Source organism: Micropterus dolomieu, linkage group LG18 (assembly GCF_021292245.1).
Source record: "Micropterus dolomieu isolate WLL.071019.BEF.003 ecotype Adirondacks linkage group LG18, ASM2129224v1, whole genome shotgun sequence".
NCBI lineage: Eukaryota > Metazoa > Chordata > Actinopteri > Centrarchiformes > Centrarchidae > Micropterus > Micropterus dolomieu.
The window spans coordinates 30,021,087-30,045,918 of record NC_060167.1 but is presented as its reverse complement, the minus strand read 5'-3'; the positions used below and the strand labels follow the sequence as shown (position 1 = coordinate 30,045,918).

The 24,832-nt window shown below is 41.6% G+C and overlaps 1 protein-coding gene and 2 non-coding genes across 4 annotated transcripts in view; 2 read left to right on the top strand and 1 right to left on the bottom strand.

Moving 5' to 3' along the window:
- Positions 1-4,842: 4,842 nt before the first annotated feature.
- The window catches only part of fgd5a (FYVE, RhoGEF and PH domain containing 5a), a 34,154-nt gene continuing 14,164 nt past the window's right edge, over positions 4,843-24,832 (bottom strand). The window contains exons 6-21 of one of the 2 annotated variants that reach the window (XM_046028511.1): positions 23,304-23,455; positions 22,587-22,743; positions 17,649-17,739; positions 16,768-16,818; positions 16,513-16,571; positions 15,782-15,853; positions 15,553-15,621; positions 12,732-12,815; positions 12,557-12,636; positions 12,316-12,412; positions 11,895-12,032; positions 11,396-11,498; positions 11,144-11,280; positions 8,454-8,582; positions 7,953-8,107; positions 4,843-6,584 (exon numbers count right to left, since the gene is read on the bottom strand). In XM_046028511.1, the coding sequence (XP_045884467.1) occupies positions 6,548-6,584; positions 7,953-8,107; positions 8,454-8,582; positions 11,144-11,280; positions 11,396-11,498; positions 11,895-12,032; positions 12,316-12,412; positions 12,557-12,636; positions 12,732-12,815; positions 15,553-15,621; positions 15,782-15,853; positions 16,513-16,571; positions 16,768-16,818; positions 17,649-17,739; positions 22,587-22,743; positions 23,304-23,455 (1,611 nt within the window). In that variant the 3' untranslated portion in view covers positions 4,843-6,547. The remainder of the gene's footprint in view (positions 6,585-7,952; positions 8,108-8,453; positions 8,583-11,143; positions 11,281-11,395; positions 11,499-11,894; positions 12,033-12,315; positions 12,413-12,556; positions 12,637-12,731; positions 12,816-15,552; positions 15,622-15,781; positions 15,854-16,512; positions 16,572-16,767; positions 16,819-17,648; positions 17,740-22,586; positions 22,744-23,303; positions 23,456-24,832) is intronic. The other variant, XM_046028512.1, reaches the window with a different exon arrangement.
- Positions 7,822-7,893, top strand: trnae-cuc. Its single transcript has one exon. It is a non-coding gene; the product is annotated as a tRNA-Glu (tRNA).
- On the top strand, positions 8,967-9,038 carry trnae-cuc. The gene has a single exon. It is a non-coding gene; the product is annotated as a tRNA-Glu (tRNA).

Below are 24,832 nucleotides of genomic sequence, written 5' to 3'. Positions count from 1 at the left end.
CACAAGAAACAAAAACACAGAAGTGAGAAATGATTGTGCACCGGACACTCAAGCCATAAAGTGCTAAAAATAGACAGACAGAGGATGAATGCTCTGTTTTAGTTAATTCTATAACGAATTAATTCTTTTGTTAATGTCGTAGCCTGTACACTAGCAGGACGGCATTGGACACCTGACATTTTACACTGGAAATTGGCTTCTATTCCACTGTATCATGCTGTGCCTTCTAGCATTCAGTTTTTTCATCTATCACCTTGGCCTGAACCTGAAACTGTTTCAGACAATATAGACTATCAGCAGTGGAAAGCAAGCCTAGGACGTGAATGGGAAGCTCTGCAGCTGCACATTGACTGTCAATGTCCCCCAACATTTTTTCCCCCTCCAGTGTAAAATGTGAATTTGGCAAGGGAAGCAGCAAACAAGGAAATCAATGCAATGTGTATGCTCAGATACAAAACTGGCCTGGCTGATCTGTCTTGCCATCTGTCTCTGTTACACACACACACACACACACACACACACACACACACACACTCACACACACACACACACACACACACACACACACACACACACCAGGTTTCAAGAGAATACAGTTTGTGGACTGATCCAAACAGCTTTTCCACATTGGCCCTGCCCACAGCACCTCCACATTCCCACTCCTCCTCTCCTACACAAAGCATAGAGATCCATGTGATGCTGAGTCATCAGCCCCCACCTACCAAAACTAGAGAGGGAGAACTGGCCGGTAAATTTAGACAGCCTGTTTCGGCTCCTAAAGGGATATTTATAACAATGACATATAGATTAGGTGACCTGGGCTGACTGCTGATTGAGATAATTGAGTAAAACTATGGACTTACTCATCACTTCATCACCACCACAAACATTTGGGGCAAGGGACAGAAACTCAAGTACAATGGCTTTTACCACACAAAATCTGTCCAGCACTCAGAGAGCTTTGGCAACTGGACACAAATTTGCAGTCAAGTATATATATTTCAGTTTGGTATTTTCATGATCACTTAAAACTATAATTTGTGGTTGTGACAAAGAGTAGTATTCCATCCCCACTAATTCCAAAGATGTACCATGTTGCTCCGATGTCCAGTATAACACACTAATAAAACTTAAAGTCAGATGACATGACTTTTTCCACTGCTGTCCCTTCCTGGAAAATTGTTTATCTTCACCGATGACCTCATGCTGCACCAGTAGTCATAAATAATAATTCCACCCAATAAAACATCACAGACTTTTGATCAGTCAGCCACGCCCGCCTCTCCCATCAAATAAACCTCTGGCTCTGGCTTTGCCAACTGATATCCAGTGGATTTGCACGTGACCCCTCCCTGTGTTTTGTCCCGCCCAGCATTCTGGTTCAACAGGAAAAACATCACTTTGGGGAAGCAATATTTTCTCAGTGACATGTGCCAGCGAAAAAGATTGTCTCACCATTACCACCCTTTGAAGGAAGAAATGTAGGAAAGAGGTGTGCATTTGTTGCTGATGTCACAAGTCATGTTGTAATACCTCATCAACACAGGAGAGCAAAATTACCCCTTTGCAGCTTTAGAGATGAGATTAGAGGCATTATTGTTTGCTGTAAGAATTCCAGAGTTAGTTCACTTGAAAGGGATAAACACAATTTTTGTTGAGTCACTGTAGGTTATGTCATTTCACGACATGACACGACGTGTACTGCATGAAACTACTGGCTTCATATTTTCTGTGTGAATTAGACTTGGACCTGGGCCGGGAACCCAGACGGTTCCTGTTGAGATGGCCATTTCTGCCATCCAAGCAGTGCCAGGGCAAACATCAGAGTGAGTAATGAGAGGAACAGACAGAGGGAGGGAGGGAGAGATGAAAAAACAATCCCTAAAAAAGGAGAGAAACAGCCCTTTCATCAAGAGACATGCCATATACTAAATGCCTTTCTCTGTCTGTCCTCATTTCCGTCTCCTTCTCTCACTTCAGCTTTTTTTTTTTTTCAATTCTTGGCTTTCATAGTCTTTCGTCCTCTTGTGTTATAATGCCCGTTTCATGTTTCAAGGCAGAGAACTGTGCGTTTATTGAAAAAAGAGAAGTTCAACAGGCCTTGAGGTAAACCAGACAAGTTTTTAGACAGGCATAGGGTTGGCTTAGCCCGTGTATGGCAACATGATGTTGGTAAAACATTTTGCTAGAATGTGGCTTATCTCTAAAAGCAGCCCAACCTTACTTTCCTCTTTTCAACACTGTGAAAATGACTTTTCTCTCAAGTGGTGACAAAAATGCCAGGCGCCCATCTACAAGTGTTTGTGTTGTCTCTGGTTTAAAATGCCGTGCTAGGCACCGCAGCAGAACAACACAGCTGGAGAATCAGCAGGCTTTTGGTATTTGGATTGTACTCAGCTGCTTATGTTATGCTGTCATACATGTTTATCTTCTTTTGTGTGACATATTCTACACGAATGCTCTTGTGAGCAGGAATATTAGACAATAATAATTAGATGGAACACCTCTTCTTCTCAGATTATTTTTACCTCAACGTTTGGTCAGGTGTGTCTACAGTACTGCACTGGAAAAGGATTTTGAGATTAGAGCTTGGAAAGTTGCTCACCTGCCTACTCTGGTGTCATATAGTCTACTCAGAAGCATGTCCCCGTGGACTTCCCAGCATATTCTGTAAGTGTCACTGTCTGATCTTAAAACACGCGGAACCTTTTTGCATGCATAGAATTGGTATTTTGGCAATGCAATACGGGCAGTCGATTGAATTTCAGATGTTTATTGGCCTCCTGGTTTAAGTGTATACCAGCTGTCCTTTTACTGTAGAGGTCCTTTTTAGAGACTGAATTGATTGATTCAAACATATAGGCGATTATCCAATCATTCTCTGCATCTCTGGTTTTCTGGCTACTAAGGGAAAGGCTTTGTGAATATGTTTCCGTATGAGAGAGCCTGTGACTGTCTTCATGCTCCCATCAAGACGTGAAGTGAAACAAGGTGTCTTTAACTTTCAGGTGCTTGTGGGAAATGAACAACTTTCAATGCCTTTCTCACTTCTCTTTGTCTTTTGTTACTTCAAGTAAGTATTGGGTCATTGACACTCCTGGGATCGTGTATCTAGAGCAACCCAAATCTTCCTATTTTCTGTTCTGCCTACTTTCTGACTGACATGCAGTCACCTCATCATTACTTATCATCTAATTGAAAATTATCTTTTGGTCTTGATCTGTATCCATAACACATTCTCCTCAATTCCCTTCTTTCCTTATCATTTGTATGAACATCCTTTTAAAATTATTAATGAGCAAATTGAAAGCCAATTTTGAATTATTAAAGGACCTGTACTGGCTGATAAATGAAAGCCACGTGCTTTTTCTTTTCTTTAGAGGGCTCTCAAATCGGTCTTGCTCTGGTTAACTCATGGTGTTTAGTGATGTTTCTTTATCTTTAAGTATTTATGCTAGCCACTGCTTTCCTGGTCGCAGTCCACTGCTGTCTGACTTGGTCGTTTTGACTCTGTGCAACTCTTTGGTATAATTAATTAACTTATCTGAGATGGCTTGTATTACCCAGCAGTCTGGCTGGGGCTGGGTTGGGAAAAACCCGGAGAAAAGAAGGGCTGATTATGGTCTCGACTGGCTGTGGGAATGTGTATTTTATATTTAACCAAATTGCATCTGGCAACAGTTAACAGTAGTGATGTGTAATCCCTCTGGGCAATGCAAATATGTCACCTTAAAAAAATTAGAGTACCTCCCTTGGGTCAATCAGTGTAGTGAAAATTAATGTTGAATTCTGATTTAGCATGACTTATGTACAATAAATGGCTTGACAAATACAGTATTTCTTGTTTGTAGGGAGGGCGTAAAAGTCCTTTGAAATAATATATATATATATATATATATATATGTTCTATACGCACGCACACACACACACACACACATATATATGCCACTCATGAAATACCATTTTCAAATACATTTGTCAAATAGTAATAGTATTGTTTGGATCTTAAAGGCACTATGCACCAATATTACACATTGAAATCCCAAGTAATAGCAGTATGACAAGAAAATTAACTGAAATGTCTAAAATATCTTATGCATCTATGTGTTAAGTGTGTGTAGAGAGAGTTTGTAGAGAGACTTTGCATATCTGCAGCATGAAGGGGACGTCTGGATAATACATGCCACACTACTTTGCACACAATGACATTTTACTCTTTCCTTTCCAAGAAGAACTCTGAAGTTTCCAAATGAGATCTCTATGGCATGATGTACTGCTGCCCTCTGCTGGATGAAAGAGACATTTAACGGAACTGTGTTTGTCAATCCCACACACACAGGTACATCATGTACTTACTTTCACATCATCACAGTATTCATCAGTTACAGGGGACAAGCACAATGTGAACACATGTACAAACAAATACAATTCATAGCAACAACCATTCAACAAGCACTGCTTTTGTGGGGCTCATTTTTTGCTGCTGAGAATATGTCAGACATATGATTAAACTACTGTATACAAACATTTTTACTGTACAGTGTTTTTGTTCGTAATTGTACACGTAGATATAGGGGTTGAGTAGAATAATATTAGCACCTTATGATAAAATGCGTTAAATTTACCGTACAGTGAACCTTTCTGACAAATTCTCATCAAAAAGGATCATTGCGCTTCACAAATGTAGTAATTATACATGGGCTGCTGTATTGGAATGGGTCTCATTGTACAGGTGTTCATGGCATTATGTCCAGTCAGTTAATGTTTTATAACTTATAATGAAGAAACAGATTCAGGTGTAAGATTGGGAGGCACATCACTGCTCAATGAAAGCACATTAAGTACACTTTTTAAAGGAGTTTATTTTTATATGTAGCTATATACATAAACATTTACAATGCACTATATGCAAGAAGTACAGTCTATTATAACACTATAGGCATGGCACATAAGAAACAGGTAGCTGAACAATACTTGATGAACCAATGTGTGCTATAGAAATAATGCCCTTTGATGGAGTGAAATACATGTAGTGCAGCTGCTTTCTGAATGGAGCGGATAATGCCTTTAGGTAGGTTATTTAAGAGAAACTATCTACTATGTCTATGTCAGAACAGTAGATAAGAGTGAAACTCCAGTGTCCTCCCTACTGCTGAATATATGAGCGGCTCAGATGACTCTAACACTGACAGTCTATAGGCAGTATGACAATGGCTTCTTTGCAGTTTCCAGTAAGTCAAAGTGGTTAAAGTATGATTTAAGTGGTTAAAGTATGATTTACCCAGCAGTGTACATACAGCATGAAAAAGGCCTCACTAAAAATTGCATAAGAGTATGTTCTTATGTTGCTGGACTGTAAATGAATTGTTCAAAATACTAGTAGTATTACTAGTAGCATTAGTATTAGTAGTATATATATTAAGAGTAGATAAAAAGCAAATGTTATCAATGTCTCTTCTGGAGACATGACAGTAGTACAGTACTGTGATAACATGAAGACAAACAAGGAGTACAATTTCATATCAGGCACATTCATCAATTGCAAATTGCGCTGCATTCAACTAGAAGAAATCAACTGGCACTTCAGAACTGTGCGACAAATGTGTCAAAACCTGTACAGATTCAAATTCAAGCTGTCTTTGAAAGTTTTCATCCTTCCAGAAGAACTGGGCCGAGTGGCTGTCATGCTGAGGGTCATTCCACAGCCTTGTAGACTCAATACAAGAGTAACACTGTGTCAAATGCCACAAATATAATGTACACACACACGGTGATAATTGAAATGACCTCTAATTCAGAACATCATGTAACATCATTTCTATACAAACAAATCACTTAATTCACTTCAGTATTTGCAGTGTATACTTCACAATATATATTCAGAATACCAAATTTCTCTCTAAAACGGTGACCAATATTTTCCTTTTTACTAGCTGTGAATACTACTATGGAGCGAAGTTTGCTTTTGATATTTTTGCCAAGTGATGTTATACCTTTCACCAGACACAGGCAGTAAATGTCTCATGTATAATATATAAATGCAGGATGTAATGTTCTCCTGCTGAACCAAACCGGTTTAACAATCCAGTGGAACCTCAGGTAAAAGACACCAAAATACAGAAAAATGGAAAGGAAGGACAATCTTATGCGGGATGGTCCTCGAAAAAAGGCAAAGAGGGAATTCAATTTTTCAGTGAAGCACTTGATATGTCCAAGCTGCTCCTAAAAAGTGAAGGCTCCTGTGAACGCGGCTGGATCAGCACATTGGGAACCAAAGGATTTTCACAATGTTAGATCCAACCAGAGATTTCCACATATTAACATCCCTCTAACTCCCCCCCAGTTTTATCTCCTTACCACTGGGTGGCAGCCTTGTCTAAGATCCTCCTAGTGATTACATTGCCACATAATATTCCACAACAGGTCGGACTTGATGAATCCCTGCTGATGGTCAGAGATAAGATGCAGCAGGTAGCTATGTTGTGTTCCACAGAGGGAGTTGTAGCAGTCACAGACAGCAGGGTGTGTTCAATTATATGAGCAGGTGCTATAAAACAGTAGCCTCCTCCATGGCATTGACCCATCTGAAACACAAGAAAAAAGAACGTGGGACCTTTTAACACAATGGTGTATTTGACACTTAAAGGGGCACTTCGCTGATTTTACATGACAAAGTCACTTTACTAGTCACGGGCAGTGCTATTTAGCCTAAGAAAACAGTTGCATAATGTCTTCTTTGTTTGGCTTGGGCTTAAGGACTACACATTTTCAGCAAGGGGTAAGAGTTTGAAAGAGGTAGGCTTTTACCATGCAGGGAACGTCTCACAAAGATATATACTATTGGTTGCATAATTGGAAATGAAAGATCCTATTTGTTTAGAGCTTGATCCAAGCTAAGGATTAAAAGTCATGACTTTGCAACCCCTGCGGCGTTTCCCAAACTTAAATTAAGTGCCCTGTTAAAACTGCTATACAGCATTAAAAACATACGACTCACTTTGTAACAGTTTTGAAGCCAGTTTTAAAATAGTATATTACCAAGAAATCTATACATCTGTAAAAGGGATCTTAAAACTTACTTGTTTTCTTTGTCTTTTTCTTGATTGTATGTTTTGAGGTTTGTACATGTCTTTTTGTGGTTTCTTTTTTGTCTTCTCTCTATTATTTCCCTTTTTGCTCTTTTCATCCTTTTGTTAAGTGTTTTTTAACTTCTGCTTTGAAAATGATATAGATATAGAATAATAGATTTTTGAGTCTGGTACTGATTTTGATATTTGGGAGTTTTAAAAACCTGATAATGATATATGAGCTGGCAGTAAACAAACAATTTTGATAGGATCCTTTAGATTTGTGATTAAAAAATGTATGGGGACATTTCCCAGCTGATATACTGACCTGGCTGATTTGTCAGTCTAACTCTACAGTAAATAACATTTGCTTGTTTGTTATTCTACACATGTATAAGAAAGTGCTCTCAAACGATCAGTGCATTGCCAAAGCTGTTACAGACTTTAAAGCTGTGAAACTCTTTTAACCAAAACATCTCTACATGAAAGGACAAATGTACCACAAAGTATTTTAGGTCCTGAAAAAAGCGTCAATCTGGACAAAATAAACTAAAGGTATAAATAATATCCACCCCTATTTGAGGCATTCTCACTGTCACTTAGGACAGCAGTCTTTCATAAGATACACAAGTCATATGGGAGTGTGAGAAAGTACACTATAGAGGCACAGCTCTGTTTATGCAGGACAATTTAGCCAGCCTGCCTGCCTGCTGTCACAAATACCACAAATGCCTCAGACAGGTTTCCTGGCAGCTCCCTGGTGGTCTAGTGGTTAGGATTCGGCGCTCTCACCGCCGCGGCCCGGGTTCGATTCCCGGTCAGGGAACGAGCTTTTAAGAGGAAACTACAGCTCCAATTCAGATATCGATCTAGTCATGTCTATACCTGCGTGCAGTGTGTTGATCTTCGGCCCTGAAGGTGTAGTACAGAGTTTTCTTGTGGTAAAGATGGAACACGTTACTGCTTTCCTCTCCCTCTGGCCTCTCACTCAGCTTGACAGTGAAGCCCTGCAGAGGTAGACTCTCTGAAGCCACTTTATCCTGAAGAAGCCAGAATGAAGACACAGGCATGCAGGTTAAAAACAGCAATCTTGCTGTCAGCAGCAATATGTGAATAACTTGCTTCATGCTTCATGGAGAACAAAGCAGTGGAGCACTCAGATGCACATATGTCAAATCAAACAGAGAGCACAGAGAATCCCTTCATTAGTCACATAAAGTGTTCTGCCCAGGAGGAAAGGTTGAACAGTGGAAATGCACTGCATTGGCCAGATGTGCAGAAGAAAATAGATAGATAGAGCTGGTGAGGAAACGCCTCTGTGATTGAGTGATCATGAGAGTGTGTGAGTGTTTTGGGGCTGGTGTGGGAGACTCTGTGCCCCCTCACCTCACAGGCTGTGAAGGTGTAGAGCACCTTGTCTTTGAGGAGGAACCACAGCCGCTTCCACTTCCTTTTGCTCTTCTTCCGGCGCTGCAGACTGCCGCTCATGGCAGAGCCTTCCACGGCAAGTGTCACCTGATGAAATGCATGACAGATTAGATACACAAAATATCTGTATCTATCTGTCTCTATCCGTATATCTAATGCAGATACACAGATAGAGACACTGGATAATGTAACTTGAACCTTTCACAATACCATAGAATTCAGTACAACAAAACCACAAACAAACAAAATTACAACAATAATTTGACCATAAGTCAACCATAAATCTAGTTTTTAATTCAAGGGGCAGAATTGCATTATATTCCTCTTATTTTGTCCAGTCCCTGGAGATAGGAAGAAGGGTAAGAAGGTAAATAGTGAACCCTACTGGCAGTTGTTTTCCACTACATGCAAAAGTTCATGGCTGAACAGTTAGATATTCCCATTAAAGAGTTTGCCACAACAACATCCAGCTCCCTGGTGGTCTAGTGGCTAGGATTCGGCGCTCTCACCGCCGCGGCCCGGGTTCGATTCCCGGTCAGGGAATGTAAACTTTATGTCTGTCTGTGAAAATTACTGTGGATTAGCTGATGTAGAAATAGTCATTTGTGACACATCTCAATGACAGTCTGTGTATTATAACTTGAAAATGTCATGAAAACATTCAACAGGAATGCTGCTGATATTGTCACCAACACTGCTTGAGCGTTGTTATACTGCAGCCAGAAACATTACCGCTGAGATGAATCATCACCTCACTGACAATGTCTGCAAAAAATGTACATTGTCAGCTTCGCTAAGATAACATTACTTACTACTCTACTCTATCACTTACTACTCTATTTAATTGAATTGGATTAAATGGGTATTCAATGGGGAAGATGCCTGCCTTTGGTGTGAGAGACCTGGGTTCAATCCCCCACTGTGACCCATCCACCATTGTGTCCCTGAGCAAGACACTTAACTCCTAGTTGCTCCAGAGGCGTGCGACCTCATGACATGTATAGCAATTGTAAGTTGCTTTGGAGCGTCAGCTAAATTAATAAATGTAAATGTAAATGTAAAAAAGCTGGGAGGGAGACTTGCTTATGTTCACTGGCAGAGTGTCGGGCAGTGAGAGGTTAAGGCTTGGCCTAGTGGTTTGTGAACAGTACAACAATGCAATATTATAAAGAATTTCACCATTAACATTATTGTACTTCGGCATAGTTGAAAACAAGGTTGCATCTCCCTCAAGTAAACACTGATTCAATGCCCCACCCAGCAAGAATGCTAGTGACTTGAATCAAACACAGTCACAATGTTGCAGGACCAGCAGGTGCATGCTGGGTCTGGCTAAAGTGCTAAATATTACTCTGCTCAATTGGCGACTTCTGTGTTCACTTTGAATTTTTTGCCATCAGTAAGGTGTGTGAAGCCTGTTTGCTGTTTTTGACAACAATCCCTATCACAGGTGACACTACAGAACACTCATTTAGCTGAAAAATGTTTGAAAAGCGCAATTTTTCCAACCACCAGATTTTCAAGAACTCTCACTTGACGCACACCAGCTTTGCATCATGTCCTGGCTAACCCAATCAAAGGCAGACTAGGGGGCTAACACTACCACCAACTCTCACCCTGGAGGGTAGTCACTGAATCAAGTCTGTTCTATAGATGGAGAATGTGAGGACCAGCATACATAGTCATGTTCACAAGTTAGTTAGTTAACAACAGTTAAATCATCATCTTCTAGTATGTTTTAATAATATTAGGTCTGTTTATTATTCTGTGATTAGCAAAGGTGTGTGTTTGTGTTGCCACTACTGTTTCTGTGGCTTCCATTTAGTAGATATAGATGACTGTTTTATGAGTTATGCAAAAATACATTACTGCACAAGCTTCGGTGCTCTCACTGCCGCCGCCTGTGTTTGATTCCCAGTCAGGGAACGCTCACTTTATGTCTATCTTACAAAAAGTCAGTCTGTGAAAGTGGATTAGCTGCTTGACAATAGTAATAATGATGATTTTCAATGGTCAAGGTTATATGTTGTCACCAACACTGATTAAACACTGGGAATCCACCTGGATTCCACCGGCTCTCCGCATAGAATATGCTGCGAGTCTATTTTTGACAGAAACTGCGTAAAGCTGTACAGAGCAGATCAAACCGGCTAGTAAGTCAGACACTGAAACAGCACAGAGAATTCTGAAATTCACAACACAAAACACTGTCTGTTAATTAGGTCTGTTTATGTTTCTGTGATTAGGAGAGGAGTGTGTTTGTATTGCCACTTCTGTTTCTATGGCTTCCATTTAATAGATATATACCGTTTTACAAGTTATCCAAACAGGCTTTCCTGCACAAGCTGATGAAAATGTTCGTGGACTATTTAAAACTCCAAGTATTGCTCAAGCTACCCGGACAGCAACACTCTTTATTTAGTGCTTAGTGAATAATAGAGCATGATTTCATACAAAACAAACTATCTTAAATTGAGCATCACTAACTGTGCATAAACCTCAATCTTCACAATGATAAGAGGAAATGGAATTAATGAAATTACATTGTGATCAAAATTGGCCCCAGAAGGTGCCCTTTTATGAGGCTTGTCAAATGCATGTTTGAAATGAAATATAGGTACAGATGGCAAATGTGAATTGTAGTCAACCTGGTTGAGAGGGGAGGTGCTCTTCCTGTTCTTCCACAAACTAGGCGGTTGCAGGCTCTGAAATACAGCCGAGAGGGGACGGCTGGCCCGGTGAGTCCGAGGGCTGGAGTTACCGCACGCCCCCGACACACTACCACCTACAAACACACACAGTTAATACCATATCAAAGTGGAAATATACAAAGATATTTTTCTTTCCACTGTACCCATCCACCTGTGAGCCACTTCTACATACAGAAAGCTGAGATTCACCTCTTTTCCTGAGCTCAGCATAGCAATGGTCACATACTTTGGCCACCCTGTCTTTGAGGTACTTCAGTGGGTATCTGTTCCTGGAACAAGCACGACATACCACCTGTTCAGAGAGACAGAATATAAAGACTTACAAACCACAGACAGGGTCCCATTGCTTTGACCCCCCTGATACTTGATATTTGAACCAAAAGGAGCAATGACCATTAACAACAACAATAAATACTCTCACAGTCAGATAAAAAAATAAAAAAAATAAAACATGTCACCAGTTTGATGACTGACATTATGACTCTTTCATTCAACAGTTTATGGATATTAAACAGTGAACATAGAATAATGGCTATACATAGCCATTTATTTTATTATCTTTCTATTAGTACTTCTAGTCCAGGTTGGCAATCTCCTGAAACTTGGCATCAAGTACAGTGGCACAAAACTGCGGTAAAGACTGATCACCAACAAGCCAAAGTAGTTTTTGCAGGTCTGTGTATCTGACCTTGCCACAGGCGTTGCAGTGGTGTCGTCTCAGCGTGAGGCTGAAGTCAGAGGTACAGTTCATGCACATCATCACATGAGAAACTGGCACCAGTACAGGAGCAGCCTCACCCAGAGCCATCCACAACTTCTCCCGGGCCTATTAGAAAGAGTAGAAAGATTTTATAAGCAGAAAGGTAGGTAGGTAGGTAGGTTTATTGTAACCGTATGTTAGTATGTGGTGAGACAGAAGGTGGCGAATACAAAACACACCCAATTATTAGTGTTAGTTTAAGGAATATTACATATTTCAGTAGTAAAATGTGTTTTAACCAGTCAAACTACATTATGACTGTTTCTCTTTTAGTTGATGCATTTTGTGAACCAACCCATATGAAAACTAGTTTTAAATTCATCAAAGAGGCTTTAAAAACATTTCTTACCTCACTGCAGGGTCCACCAAACGTACAGAGTCCTGCAGCATGGTCTGCTATGGCTCGACTCAATGTGTGGAACCAGTCCTCCCTCTCTCCAACTGAGCTGAAGAGAGAAACAGCCCAACAATCACACCTGACAATTCTGAAACACTTTAGGCTTCACGTCTGGAGTAATTTTGAACAGCAGAAAAGTCATAGACAAATTCACACTGTTTATTTCAAGGTTTTGGAGCTTTCGGATGCTCACCTGGCTGAGAGTGTAATAGTGATGTCAGACACCTCAATCCTCAGACAGTTCAGCACATTGTCTAGGACAGGTTTGCTCACCTGTGTGTGTGAGGGGCAAAGACACAGTTCAGCCAATAAACATTGTACAGAGAAGTTGGAGATGAGATAGTCAGAGATGGGCAAAGTTAATGTACCTTCATCCCGGACAGAGAAAGTGTGTTCTTAAGCCTGTATTTCCCATCCTGCTGAGGGTAGGTGTACAGCATTATATCATTCATCTGATAAAGAACACAGAAAGAGCAAATAAGATGGTTAAGGTATATTATGTTTATTTCATTTGTTTATCATGCTCTTCAAATGAACAACATAGTAGATAAATTAAAATGTGAACTCTTAGTTTTGGGTTCCACAAATGTGCCAAACTTCAATTCCCAACTATTCTGAATGTAATTCCCAGAATTTACCACAAGGTGGTGGTGTTACCTTCACAGACATATCTAAAATTGCAACACACACGTCTTTATGTATTCTTTCTTTCTTGAAAACGATTGTCTGGGCTCAACTGCTTAGATTATGTTTCCTTTCACAGCATTCACACATGTCTGTGCAACCCCTCAGTGCAAAATTCCCATGTATGCATGCACACAACAACAAAAAAAAGCATTAATAGTGTTTATTTGCTGGTCAGACCAAAAGCATTGTGATCCCGTGAACACACTGAGAGTCCATTGTGTTATGAGAGGTATTTCATATTTTCCCATACAAAAGAGATGACATCACTGGTCACACCTAATGTGTGCTCTAAACATCCGCTGGGGCTGTAAAGGCAGCATCCAGGAATTCTCCACCCTGCTCCGGGCTCCAGGCCTCCCCTCGCCCTCCCAGCCTTCTCAGGCTACACTGAGAACCAGGACTGGGTGGAACCGGCCACTTTCACTACAACAACAACACCACAAACAGCCGCAGTTACAGATTCACTGGCTGGAGACAAAACAGCGCATGATAGCCAGGGCTGAGCCCTGCCTGCGACCTCTGGGCTGCAGCCACAGCAATTTGTCTGCTCCACCCTGCGCTGCTCATTTACTCAAAGATTCCTTCCACAGAAACCCAACCAAGAGCCAAGTTAACAGACTTCTCAAACGACTTTCCCAGATGAGGCACGGCATGTACCTACTTGACCCCTTGGCACCCAAGATATTTCTTTTTCAGTATTTCAACTCATCCACTAAACCTTCACCTGCCTCTTTCACTCACACTCTCTTCCCTCTGACAGCTTTATATATCTAATCCCTGCCCTCACTCATTCACCCTGCTTCTCTTACTTCTTTGAGCCCAGGCTTGTGACATGGTTGCAGCTTTTCTCTGTCGCTTAGGTGAGTGATGGCTTTCATCTTCACTGTTGTTTGGATTTTCTTTCCTTAAAAGCCCATAAATAACACGTGACCCACTGAAGCCGTCCACTTGGCGAATGGCTATATAACCCTAATGCCCTCCAAGGATCACCCTCCAGTACTCTTCAGCTATTTAGCTCAACTGCTATCCTATTTGGAAGGACTGAGAGAATGATGGAATACAGTAAAATTTAGAAAGATAAATAAATCCATATCTTCAAGTTGTGATCCATCTGGATCAACTAGAAAAAGCCAAAATCATAAATGCTGCTTCCGCGGATATGTAGCTCAAGCATTACTCATAACATGAGACAGCACTGATTGCACATGGAACAATAGAGTGGGCTTCTCTATTTCACGATACATGTTTGTGTAGCACCACCATCTCTCTCTATCACCTCCCCCTCCCTGCATTCTACAGGGTGTCTGGCCTTCACTTTGCTGTCAGTCCCCTCCCAATACACAGGAAGCCAGCATCCAGTGACCCACACCAAACATCCTGTAAGGAAGTGGGGCCCTGGAAAACAAGTCCTGAGTGGGGAGGAGAGGAGAGGAGAAGAGCGGAGAGGGAGGCCCTTTCTTGATGGGTGTGGTGCCAAGTGGAGGTCTTTTACAGCCTTGGCCTCGCAGCCCCCCCTCCCAACCTCACCTACTTCGCAGACCGACCTCCGCCCAACATTCCCCCATATTTTCGCAGACCACGCTAGCTTTGTTTTCACCGGCGCTTCAATAATATGGCAGGTGTTTTCAACCGTAGTGCACCACATTGAATCACTTATGTGGCAATGATTTAACCCCTTTGTCAATACAAGCTCATGGTGTGCATCCAGATATTGTTCAAACCCACAGAACATTATTTTAAACTCTAGTTGAGATACATAGAAACAATATGTCACTCAGAAAACATCATACAGCTTCAATAAAGGGTGGCAAAAAGTATGTAATATACTTCCAGACAGCGTGGAATAATTTTCATGACCTACAAGAAATAGTTTGACATTTTGGGAAATATGCTTATTTGCTTTCTTGCTGAGAGTTAGACGCGAAGATTGATACTCCCATATCTGTCCAGCAGGGCATAAAGACTGGAAAACGAGGAAAACAGCTAGCCTAGATTTGTCCAAAGTTAAAAAAAAATACACCTACCAACTCATCTGAAGCTCACCAATTAACATGTTATATCTCGTTTGATTAATCTGTCCTAAAAACATCATGTGAGGTTGCCAGAAAACTACAGACTCCAGGAAGGCACTTTGCCTGGCCAAGAAATACCCTGGCACATAATCCCCTAATAAAACCACAAATTGTCACTTTTACACAACTATGGTGTTATTAAGTGAACTTTATAGGCTCTGCTGGGCAGATTTTTTTTTATCCTTGGACAGATCGAGGCTTGCTGTTCCCTCTGTTTCTGGTCTTTATGCTAACACATATGAAAGTGGCATTTGATCTTTACTTCTACATTAAGTCTCAGCAAGAAAGGTAATACGCATATTTCCCAAAATGTCGAAATAATATTACTTTGAATGTACGGAAGGGAACAAAAGGGGAATAAATGCTACCTTTACAGTCTAATAATGTATCTGAAAGTGAGAGTGATACAGAAAGAACAATGAAATATTACCAGAAACAGATGTCGGGGCTGCCTGCTTTTCCTTGAGACCTTCATGAGTGTGCCCTCTTTGACAAACATCTTTCAAAAGAAACAACACACACAGAGAAAACGCATATAAGGAAGGCATGTTAGGCGGTCAAATGTTTTAGACCCTGTGAAGGCCTTCAACTGCTGTTCACATGTCATTACAAAACAATGTTTTGCTAGTGAAACTGTAACACTGGCAAGAAGTTCTCACCCTTCCGGGTTTCAGGAGGTCCCTCTTGCCCTTCACGCTGTACTCTATGTGGACCAGACGCAGCAAGTTCTCCTGAGGGAGCAGAGAGAGCTTAGGGATGGGCAGGAGACTATCCAGGGATAGATGGAAGAGAAGACAGAGAATGAAACTGTCCCTGTGTGTTCATGAATGAAAGGGAGGGTGGCGGAAAGGGATGTGATACTGAATACTTAATGGGGGGGGGGGGGGGGGGGGGGGGGGGGGGGGGGGTCTGGTAGGGGGATGGAACACAAAGGCACTGGGGATCTTGACAGTGAGAGGCAAGAAAGACAGCGGGGTTTGTGGGGTTAGCAAATGATCTCCATGGACTGCTCATGTTTGAGGGGGAGCATAAGTCATGCCCACCCTTACACTGCTCCCTTTGTAATCATACACCTGGGACTTTCTGATGACATCATCTTTCCTTGCCCCATGCGTTAATCAACAAGTTGTGGAGGCCGGCGCCAAAGAGGGATAGACCTCTCCTTCACTCCAACATGTCATTTAGAAGAAGGATTCACACACAGGGAAACCTTAGCTGTCTAACTTCTTCACGCTTCAGCTCCATCCCAAAATTGCTCTTTCATTGCCAAACAGAGAATAAAGACGTGCCTCAATAGCGGCACGCTGGGCTGTGAATATATATCAAGCTCAACAGGGGCTAAACAGTGTGAATGTTATAAACACATGGAGTGTATCCAGAGTAAACTCACCCCCTGTTTCAGATTGTCATTGGCCTGGTCAGCCACCTCGGACACGATCACCAAGGCAGCTGCAACACAAACAGAGAAAGAAAGAGAGAGATTTATCTAAATGAATTGAATACAGACACACACTGACTGTGACTCAACAACTAGGGCCTGATACATATCGAGCAGCTGCAGTGTGCATGCATATAGTGTTTGACCACTGAAAAAACATCACTATTATGGTTATGAATATCACGGAGCCCCATTCTGCAGCTTTACCTTGTGTGTCCTCATATTCTTTAGAATCAGGAGAGAGGTTGTTCAGGTAATCTGGAGAAGACAGAAAAAAATGCCAAAACATGAAAACATGGCGCTCAAACGGAACTATTTAAATACATTTGAACTCTTGCTAAAGGCGGATTCACACCTAAAGGTCCAGTTCCTGAATCAAACCAGTGCAAGGCTGATGCATTGATTCAATTTTCCAGCTAGTTTGTTCATTTGAGTCTGGCATTCACACCAACCCAAATGAACCTCACCAGGAGGGTAAACACTCCAACTGGACTAAACAAGGTTGGTGTGAACCCACCTTAAGGAAAATGGTGACAATTTAATTCTTTAAGTGATCAGTGCACGAGGCAAGTTAAACTGGTTCTGAAAATATGTGTCTGTCTCTTGATTCCAGCTATCACTGTACTTTACTGTAAAATAAGTTAGCATAGCATAGCCCTGATCGACTCGAACTCCATTTGAAAAACAACCATTCTTTGAAGTTGTAAGCTTGTAATCTTTCTGACAGACCTGACAAAGCATGACTTAACAAATCGGCATCATGGTGTGGTTATTTCGGCATCAGTTTGATCCGTTTATTGCAACAAAGTCACAGCAAAATGTTTGTTTTGGGTTCATACAGCTGTAATGGTGGGTTGTTTATTCAGATTTCGCATTGTGAAAGCAATCGAAGTGATGCAAGTTTAAAAATGGCATTGTTAGTGAAACCAGCATTAGGTAGATATTGCCATGTAATTTACTGAGTCAGCTGAATCTTCTCTACATGTGCTACTGTTACTCTACACTAAGTTTAGCAGATAGTTATTACTAAGATGTAATTGCTAAAATGACTTTCTTTAATGATTTCTATGCATGTGTTTGTGTGTTACCTGTGAGCAGCATTCGATATTGAAGTACCCTCACTATAATCTGCAGCAGCTGGTGTTTCAGTGGGACTTCAGCTTCTTCTGGGCTTCTTGTCTGCACACACACACACACACACACACACACACACACACACACACACACACACACACACACACACACACACACGCACAAACACACTAGTTAGATTTTCAAAACAGGGAAATATATATATATATATATATATCACAACTTTACAAAAAATGTTTAACAGATATGGTAAAGGTGCTTTAAACTTGTCCCAGTCACTCATTGTCTTTGCTTGAACTTGCATTGTATCCTATATGAAAAGTTTTTTTTTATTAGTGTTCATTTATTTAATAGAGAGCATAAGTCCCTCCCCTTCCTGTGGACCAGCATGGGATCTTATTTTGGAAAAAAATGCACGGTACTCAATGGCGACAACACATTTTTTGATCCTGTTTGAATTGTGGCCTGAATTACACAAGATCATTTTGCAAATCAAGACAGCTGGAGTTTGTCATTAAACTGCTGAAGTCTAAGACTGAAAATACGTAATTGGAAAGACGACAAGCCCAAAAGTTGCGTATGTGACGTAACTTTTTCTCTCAATGACTGAAGCTTATGTTAAAGAACTTACATGTGTAGATGATGTGATGAAAGGACAAAATGTCGATGGATTAAAAACATCAGGTCAGATACATTTGTGTGTGGAACATAGCAATGTTACCTAGCTGGTAGCAAGCAATCAATGGATGTTAGCTAGCATTACAGCATTAACATGTTGATGACAAGTACTGTGTGAGAGAGAGCTATAGTTCATTGAGCAGTTTTCACCCAAAACTAAATGTTACTTTACTGTTTTTCAACAAGCTGCGGCTGTCTTGACGGACAAATTGTCTTTTAAATTAACAACCATCATTTGTTTAATTCAGGGTACAGTTCAAATGGGATAAAAAAAATTAGTGTGTACATATTTTTGCCAAAATAAGGTCCCATAGGGCAGAAGCTGAGGGGACGGACTTAGGCTCTCTACTGTTTAACTGTATATGCCACAGACATCTGAGCATTTCTGATGAATAAAATTATAGTGAAATTAAAAATTTCCTCAATGTGATGATGATGTCCCACCCAATAACCTTTGGGTGTCCCTGGACTGCACCCAGGACACCACAGCTCTGTGTCTTCTAAATGTAGGTAACCTCTATAATACAACGCTACAAGTCAAGGTCACAAGTCACCAAGGGAATATTGTTCGGACTGGCTGACCTTCACGCATCTTTCCAGGACACAAAAAACCTGAACTACTCCCATTCTTCTTCTCAGTAGTCATTTGCAGGTGAAAGGGGACAGAAATTGGCACAATCAAAGAGAGCTTTAGAAAATCAATCAGGATCTAATTGTCTCTGACAGGTATTTATGCCCTGAGCGGTAGAGGAGCAACGGGGGACTGGGCACACACACCCACACACACACACACACACACACACGTTTAGTCTTTTCTAATCCAATGAAGTCCTATCCTTCAATAGAGAGGCACAGATAGCACCCTGCGGGAAACAGCATCTTCATCTTATTTATACTGCACACACACACACACACACACACACGGACCCAAACAAGAACACACACAAACATACTTACCTCATCTCAGACACACAAACTAACTCATACAATACATACAATATATTATTGATGCACCCCTCCCCACAGCCCCTCCTTGGGCTTGTGATGAGATACCACTGATTAGGCCTGAAAAGGGGAGGATCCGAGTTGAACACACCACTCTTTGTTTTCATGATCCCAGTCTAGAGTGCAGGAGGTGAGTTAAAAGTCAAACAGAGAGCTGATGCCTTTTTTAATGAGCAGACCCTCACGAATACACTTCTCACACACTCAACTTCTACTTCTACAGCTCCTCCCACTTTTCTGCCCCCCTCTCCCCTTCCTCCTCTCTCCTGATCACTGCATGATGCATCCAGTACAATAATAACCAGCTCTCCATTATTAAACCCGCCTGGCTTCAGAAAATCCGCTTTCCTCAAGTGTTGCTTGTAAATTGTCATCCAATTGACACTTGTTCAGAAGAAGTGGCTTTCCAGAGATGCTAATTAGCGTGTGGTTTGTTTGGGCCAGCGAGCCAAATGGAAGAGGAGAGAAGAGGGAGCGTGTGATGCCTTTTGCTAGGAGATAAACGCATACACACGCACATGCACGGACAAACAAACACACCTTTCAGACTCTGTCACGGCCAGCTGATTTGCTGCCCGCACACACACAGCTGATCTAATTGGGGAGTTGTAAAGGAGGCTGCTTCTCTAATTAGCTTCTGTCTGCCTCATTGCCCAGCTGCCTTTACAAGGAATTCACTCCATCGCTCTCTCCCTCTATCGCTCTCACTCCACCTGCTGCACAGCCGCCTCCTCTCCTCATGGGCTTTTTGCACAAGAGAAAACACACCAGGCTTTACACAAACATGGGCCATGACATGAATATAAATCCAAGCTGGAGTGCTTGGGAAAGAGATTTCATAAAACCAGTTTCAGGAGATCCACACAATTCGTGTATGGACATGCCCCTGCAAAACAATCAGACACAAATACAACGAGCCACAAACACTCTCACACAGAAAGGGGAGACACAGGCACACACACCACACAGTGTTGGCCAATGTTTATAGATGGTGTGGTAAACAAGCAACTGGCTGTGGAGAGGAGGCTTTAATCCTGTAAGGGTCTAGCTCTGATCCGATCAGGGTCTGTGGCTACTTCATCACTGTCATCACCACATCCACAATGAAATTACTACCACTTATACTGCTGGACTTTGGCTTGCAGCAATAATGATGGAGGAGCAGGCGGGTAGAGAAGAAAGAGAGGTGTTGAGGGAGGTAAGGGGTTAAGTCTCCAAACAGCAAAAGAGAAGAAAATACTGTAGCCTGAGGCTGATAAAGGGATGAATGAACACTGCAAATTTGCAAAAGAACGGCTGCAAGCAGTAAATGAAGACATTCAGATGGATATTTCCACTCCTATGAAGTATAATGACTTGTGAAGTGTCACACAACCAACAGATTAATTTAATGAGCGGCGTCCCTCTCAGTTGTGAGTATAGTCTATTCTGTGACCCGTACGATCCTCCTTGCTCTCCCTTAGCCCTCCTTCTACCTCATTACAGTGGGGTCACACACACCCTGCAATTCCCAAGGCAGTGCTCTGATTCAACATCACACACACACACACACACACACACACACACACACACTTAATTCCCTGGTGTGGGAGGGTGTGGAGGACAGACCCCCGATTACAGGCTTATATTCATATTGGGAAACGTAAATACAATATGCAGTGTGTGTTTGTTGTGGCTGATGTGTTGAATTTGCCAGTGGACTGAGAAAAGGTTATTGAATATGCCTCTGGGTGTTAATTTTAGAGGTGTAAGATGAATCACAGTCTTTACATGGACACAAGTGAGTAGTAGGGAAACCCAATATTTATTCTGACCAACCTTTCCACAGGGAAAAAAAAAATACTCTTGTGTCCTTAAGATGATATCCTTTCATACACGTATTCCTATTTCTAAATCAATCCATTTTATGGCTGCTCCAGATAGATGGTTTATGATGTGAGAAAAGGAGCTAATACTTTGTGAGGCTAAAATGAAGTGACACATTATTAACTTTGATCAAGCTTATCAAGGGCTCCATTTTTACCTGACATAGACCAAGCGTGAAAACATGTTGTAAGATACTGAAGGTCAGTGTTTACTGAACATGGTGACAGTTCAAAGTCTTCCTCTCTTACCTATACTCCCTTCTCTTTACATTAATGCCACTAAGTCTGGCAAAGCCTAAGTGATCCTGGGAAGGGGCAGATGCTGCTGAATATTCATGAGCGGAGACAGTTGGTACCTTGTCCATTCGCTTTTCTTATCAAACTAGAAACGCCTGGAACCATTTTGTCAGCCACTCACAGTGAATCAGAGAACAACATGGGACTGGTAATGCAAACATTTAGGAAGAAAGGTGCTGAGTTGTGAAACCCAAACTTTAACATAAACAGAAGCCTGGGAAAGTGTTTTTACTAATATGTGATACACAAATTGAAGCACTAAATATTGGATATAAAATCTACTAATTACTAAACAAAGACTAAATAAGAGGAAATCATTTTTATTTTGTATTTTTTTTTATTCAGGGTAACCTGCACAGCCATTTTAAACTGTGAATCAATTTGATAGATATGGACACAGCTTTATTCTTCTCTGTGGGCTCTCTTGATATCCTGGCTTTTAGTTAAAAATAGTCAGTTGTATTGTTCCCAGCCTGGACTAAACCCATTTCAATTTAACATAAGGATTAAGTGTTGATTAAGTTGACCAAGCACACAATCTGTGGACCACTATGACAGTGTTACAATGAGCTTTTGCTGAATTTTGATCCGGTGATCCAAATCCCACTTCCCTGCTCTCCAGGGAGGATCACGGATGAAGAGATTCATGCTGGACAAAGAATTAGTATTTGGTGTGGAGTGGGTATGAAATATGCGAGCATGAGAGTGGAAAGGTCAGTCCCATGGAGAGGGGATGGAGAGAGGATTTAGAAAGGCCATAATCTCTCTGTAGAAGCTGGGAGACAAAATCTAAGTTGAGAGTCGCCGAGTGAGTGCCAGGGGAAATACAAGCTTCGTTCTTTGCTCCTTGGAAACACCCACAAGGCTTCCCTTTCCCTCCACAAACATGGAAACTGAACCTGAGATTTGAATATGTGACTGTCAAAATACTTCTACCTGTTAGCCTTTGGAGAGAATCCTTTGGTATTGAACAGTGCTCCAAACCCACATTTAGTCTGCTCAGTAAAACTCATACCAACACAAGCAGGAGACACAAGTAAGAGCTGCCTTTATCTGCTCAGGTTTGAGTCTGTATGTTCAGTGTTTTACCTCAAATTTCTTGACGATGCTGGCGAAGGCCTGGTTGTTCCTGCAGCTCTCCTCCAGTAAGGACATGCTGCGATCATACTCGGAGATATAGGTGTCAAACACCCCAAAGTCCTCCTGACGTGACAGGATCACATCAGCTACCCTTTGGCTCTCCTCCCTACACAAAACGGAAAATCAGAGAAAATCAAATTAAGTACAATATTTTAAGTCACTTCATGTACAGTGAATGTTTGCGAGTTAAAGAAAAAAAAATCCAAAAAAGTCTACTGTATAAATCGCAGTGCATTCCAAGTGTCTGTAAGTTATTATTATTACTAATAAATTAATTATTGCTTTCCATAATGATTTGTTTGACAACCTTCTGCAAACAGATAAATATTTGACTTTTGATTGTAAGTTGTGCATGTGGAAAATCGTTCTCTTTACAAAAAATGTTACATTCATTGTGACTGCACAGCATTATGGTCTCTAAGGGGTTACATTGTCCCTTTCATGAAGAAAGAAGTTGTTGCTGAGGGTCTCATACTAAGGCACTAGAACTACTGTACATCATCCTGCTGTGCACTTTAAAGCAGGGGTAGGATGGTATAATTATTGTGACATCAGTGGAGAATTATGTCCATAGTCTCTTACTCCATACTGCATTAGTCTGTCTCAACTCTGGCTCAGCTGTATTTGATGTACGACAACAGGCCAACAGTCCATGGTGCTTCTTACCACTGAGTAATGCGTTCTTCCAGCTCAGCAAGGATGCTGCTGTGGAGGGTGTAGACCTGGGGCAGCACGCCCAATATCTCTCCTAACCTCTGCTCCTCCAGCACAGGCTTCCCTTCCTCACCCTCAGCCTCTGTCACTGCTGACCTAAAGTCCTGCGCAAGAGAGGGAAAACAGGGTTTGTGTGACTTTTAATAAGACAGAAGTGTGGTGTGGAAAAGAGAGAGGAATGTCGGAAATGGTAGTTAGGATGAAAGGAGGAAGGGAGGGTGAGCAGGATAAATGAACGGCATAAAGTAATGAGGAATGAAGAGGGAGATAAAATGGAAGGCAGGAAGGTCAGATCCCCCTAAATATCCTTCCTGCCACCCTCCCTTCAAATCACCTCAGTGCCTGCCCACCACTTTGGGCTCTGTCCAGGCATTCAGGAAAGGCGGCCCTACTTGCACAAGACTTACACACCAGGTGCTGTTGCATAATGACCTTGGTGCTCAATGACACAATGCTGGTTTGTACATCCCCACTTTTAATTTCTCAGTAGACAAGAGCTGAAAAATTCACTGATATATAATGTTCCATTGAAGTCCATTCAGCACACATAAAACATAAGCCACAGGGATTAATAGCTGCAGCGTCTGTGATTTAGAGGACTAATATGAGGACTTATTGCACATGGGAGTGAAAAACCAGTGGAGAGGTTATTTATCTACTCAGCAAATGAAGACAAAAGTTGAAAGTAGGTGAATCGTTACCAGGTGTCAACATGCTTTAAAAAATCTCAGTTTTCTCTGTTGGCAAAGCTGTCTGCCCAACTCATGTCATATATAAAGCCTATGTGTGTCTGTAAAGCATAAGTGCCTGGGGCCCATCTATTCCAGTACGGAGTAAAGCACAGACATAAAGCAAATAGAGTTGTCCCAGTCGACCGCGAGACAATGTGGTGACACTGGGCGCTTCAGAACATACCGTTCATCATGCACAATCGATCGCGTTAGAGTTAACATTCATCATGTCTGCCGGGGAGAAGAACAGCTCTGGTTGACTCTGTCTCACAGGGTTGGACACAAACACTCACCCCCCACCCCCACATACACAAACACACACACACACACACACACACACACACACACACACACACACACACACACACACATAAGACTCATGAATGAGAAGAGCTTTACTCTCCATTTCGCCGGTCCACTCTCCACCATATCCCTATTTTCCTCACGTAAGGCAGGTCAAGAAGCAGCGTTAAGCAGTTGGTTGAGCAGTCAGTCATGCTCGGTCATAACTCAGCACCGAGAATCTGCTCAGAGGTCACGGGTTACAAACGAGAAAAAAAAAAGAGAGTCTGAGCCTCATATGTTGAAGCTGTTATGGGGAAAGTCCTTTAGAAGAGGAGCACGGCCTCCCTTCCTATGTGGAGACAGGGTTTGGAAATTCTTTGTATTCTTGTTATTCCTTATCAAACAATGGAACAATAGCTCATGTGTGCCTCTCACTTAATGCTGCTCCTGTTCTCCCCCCCCCCC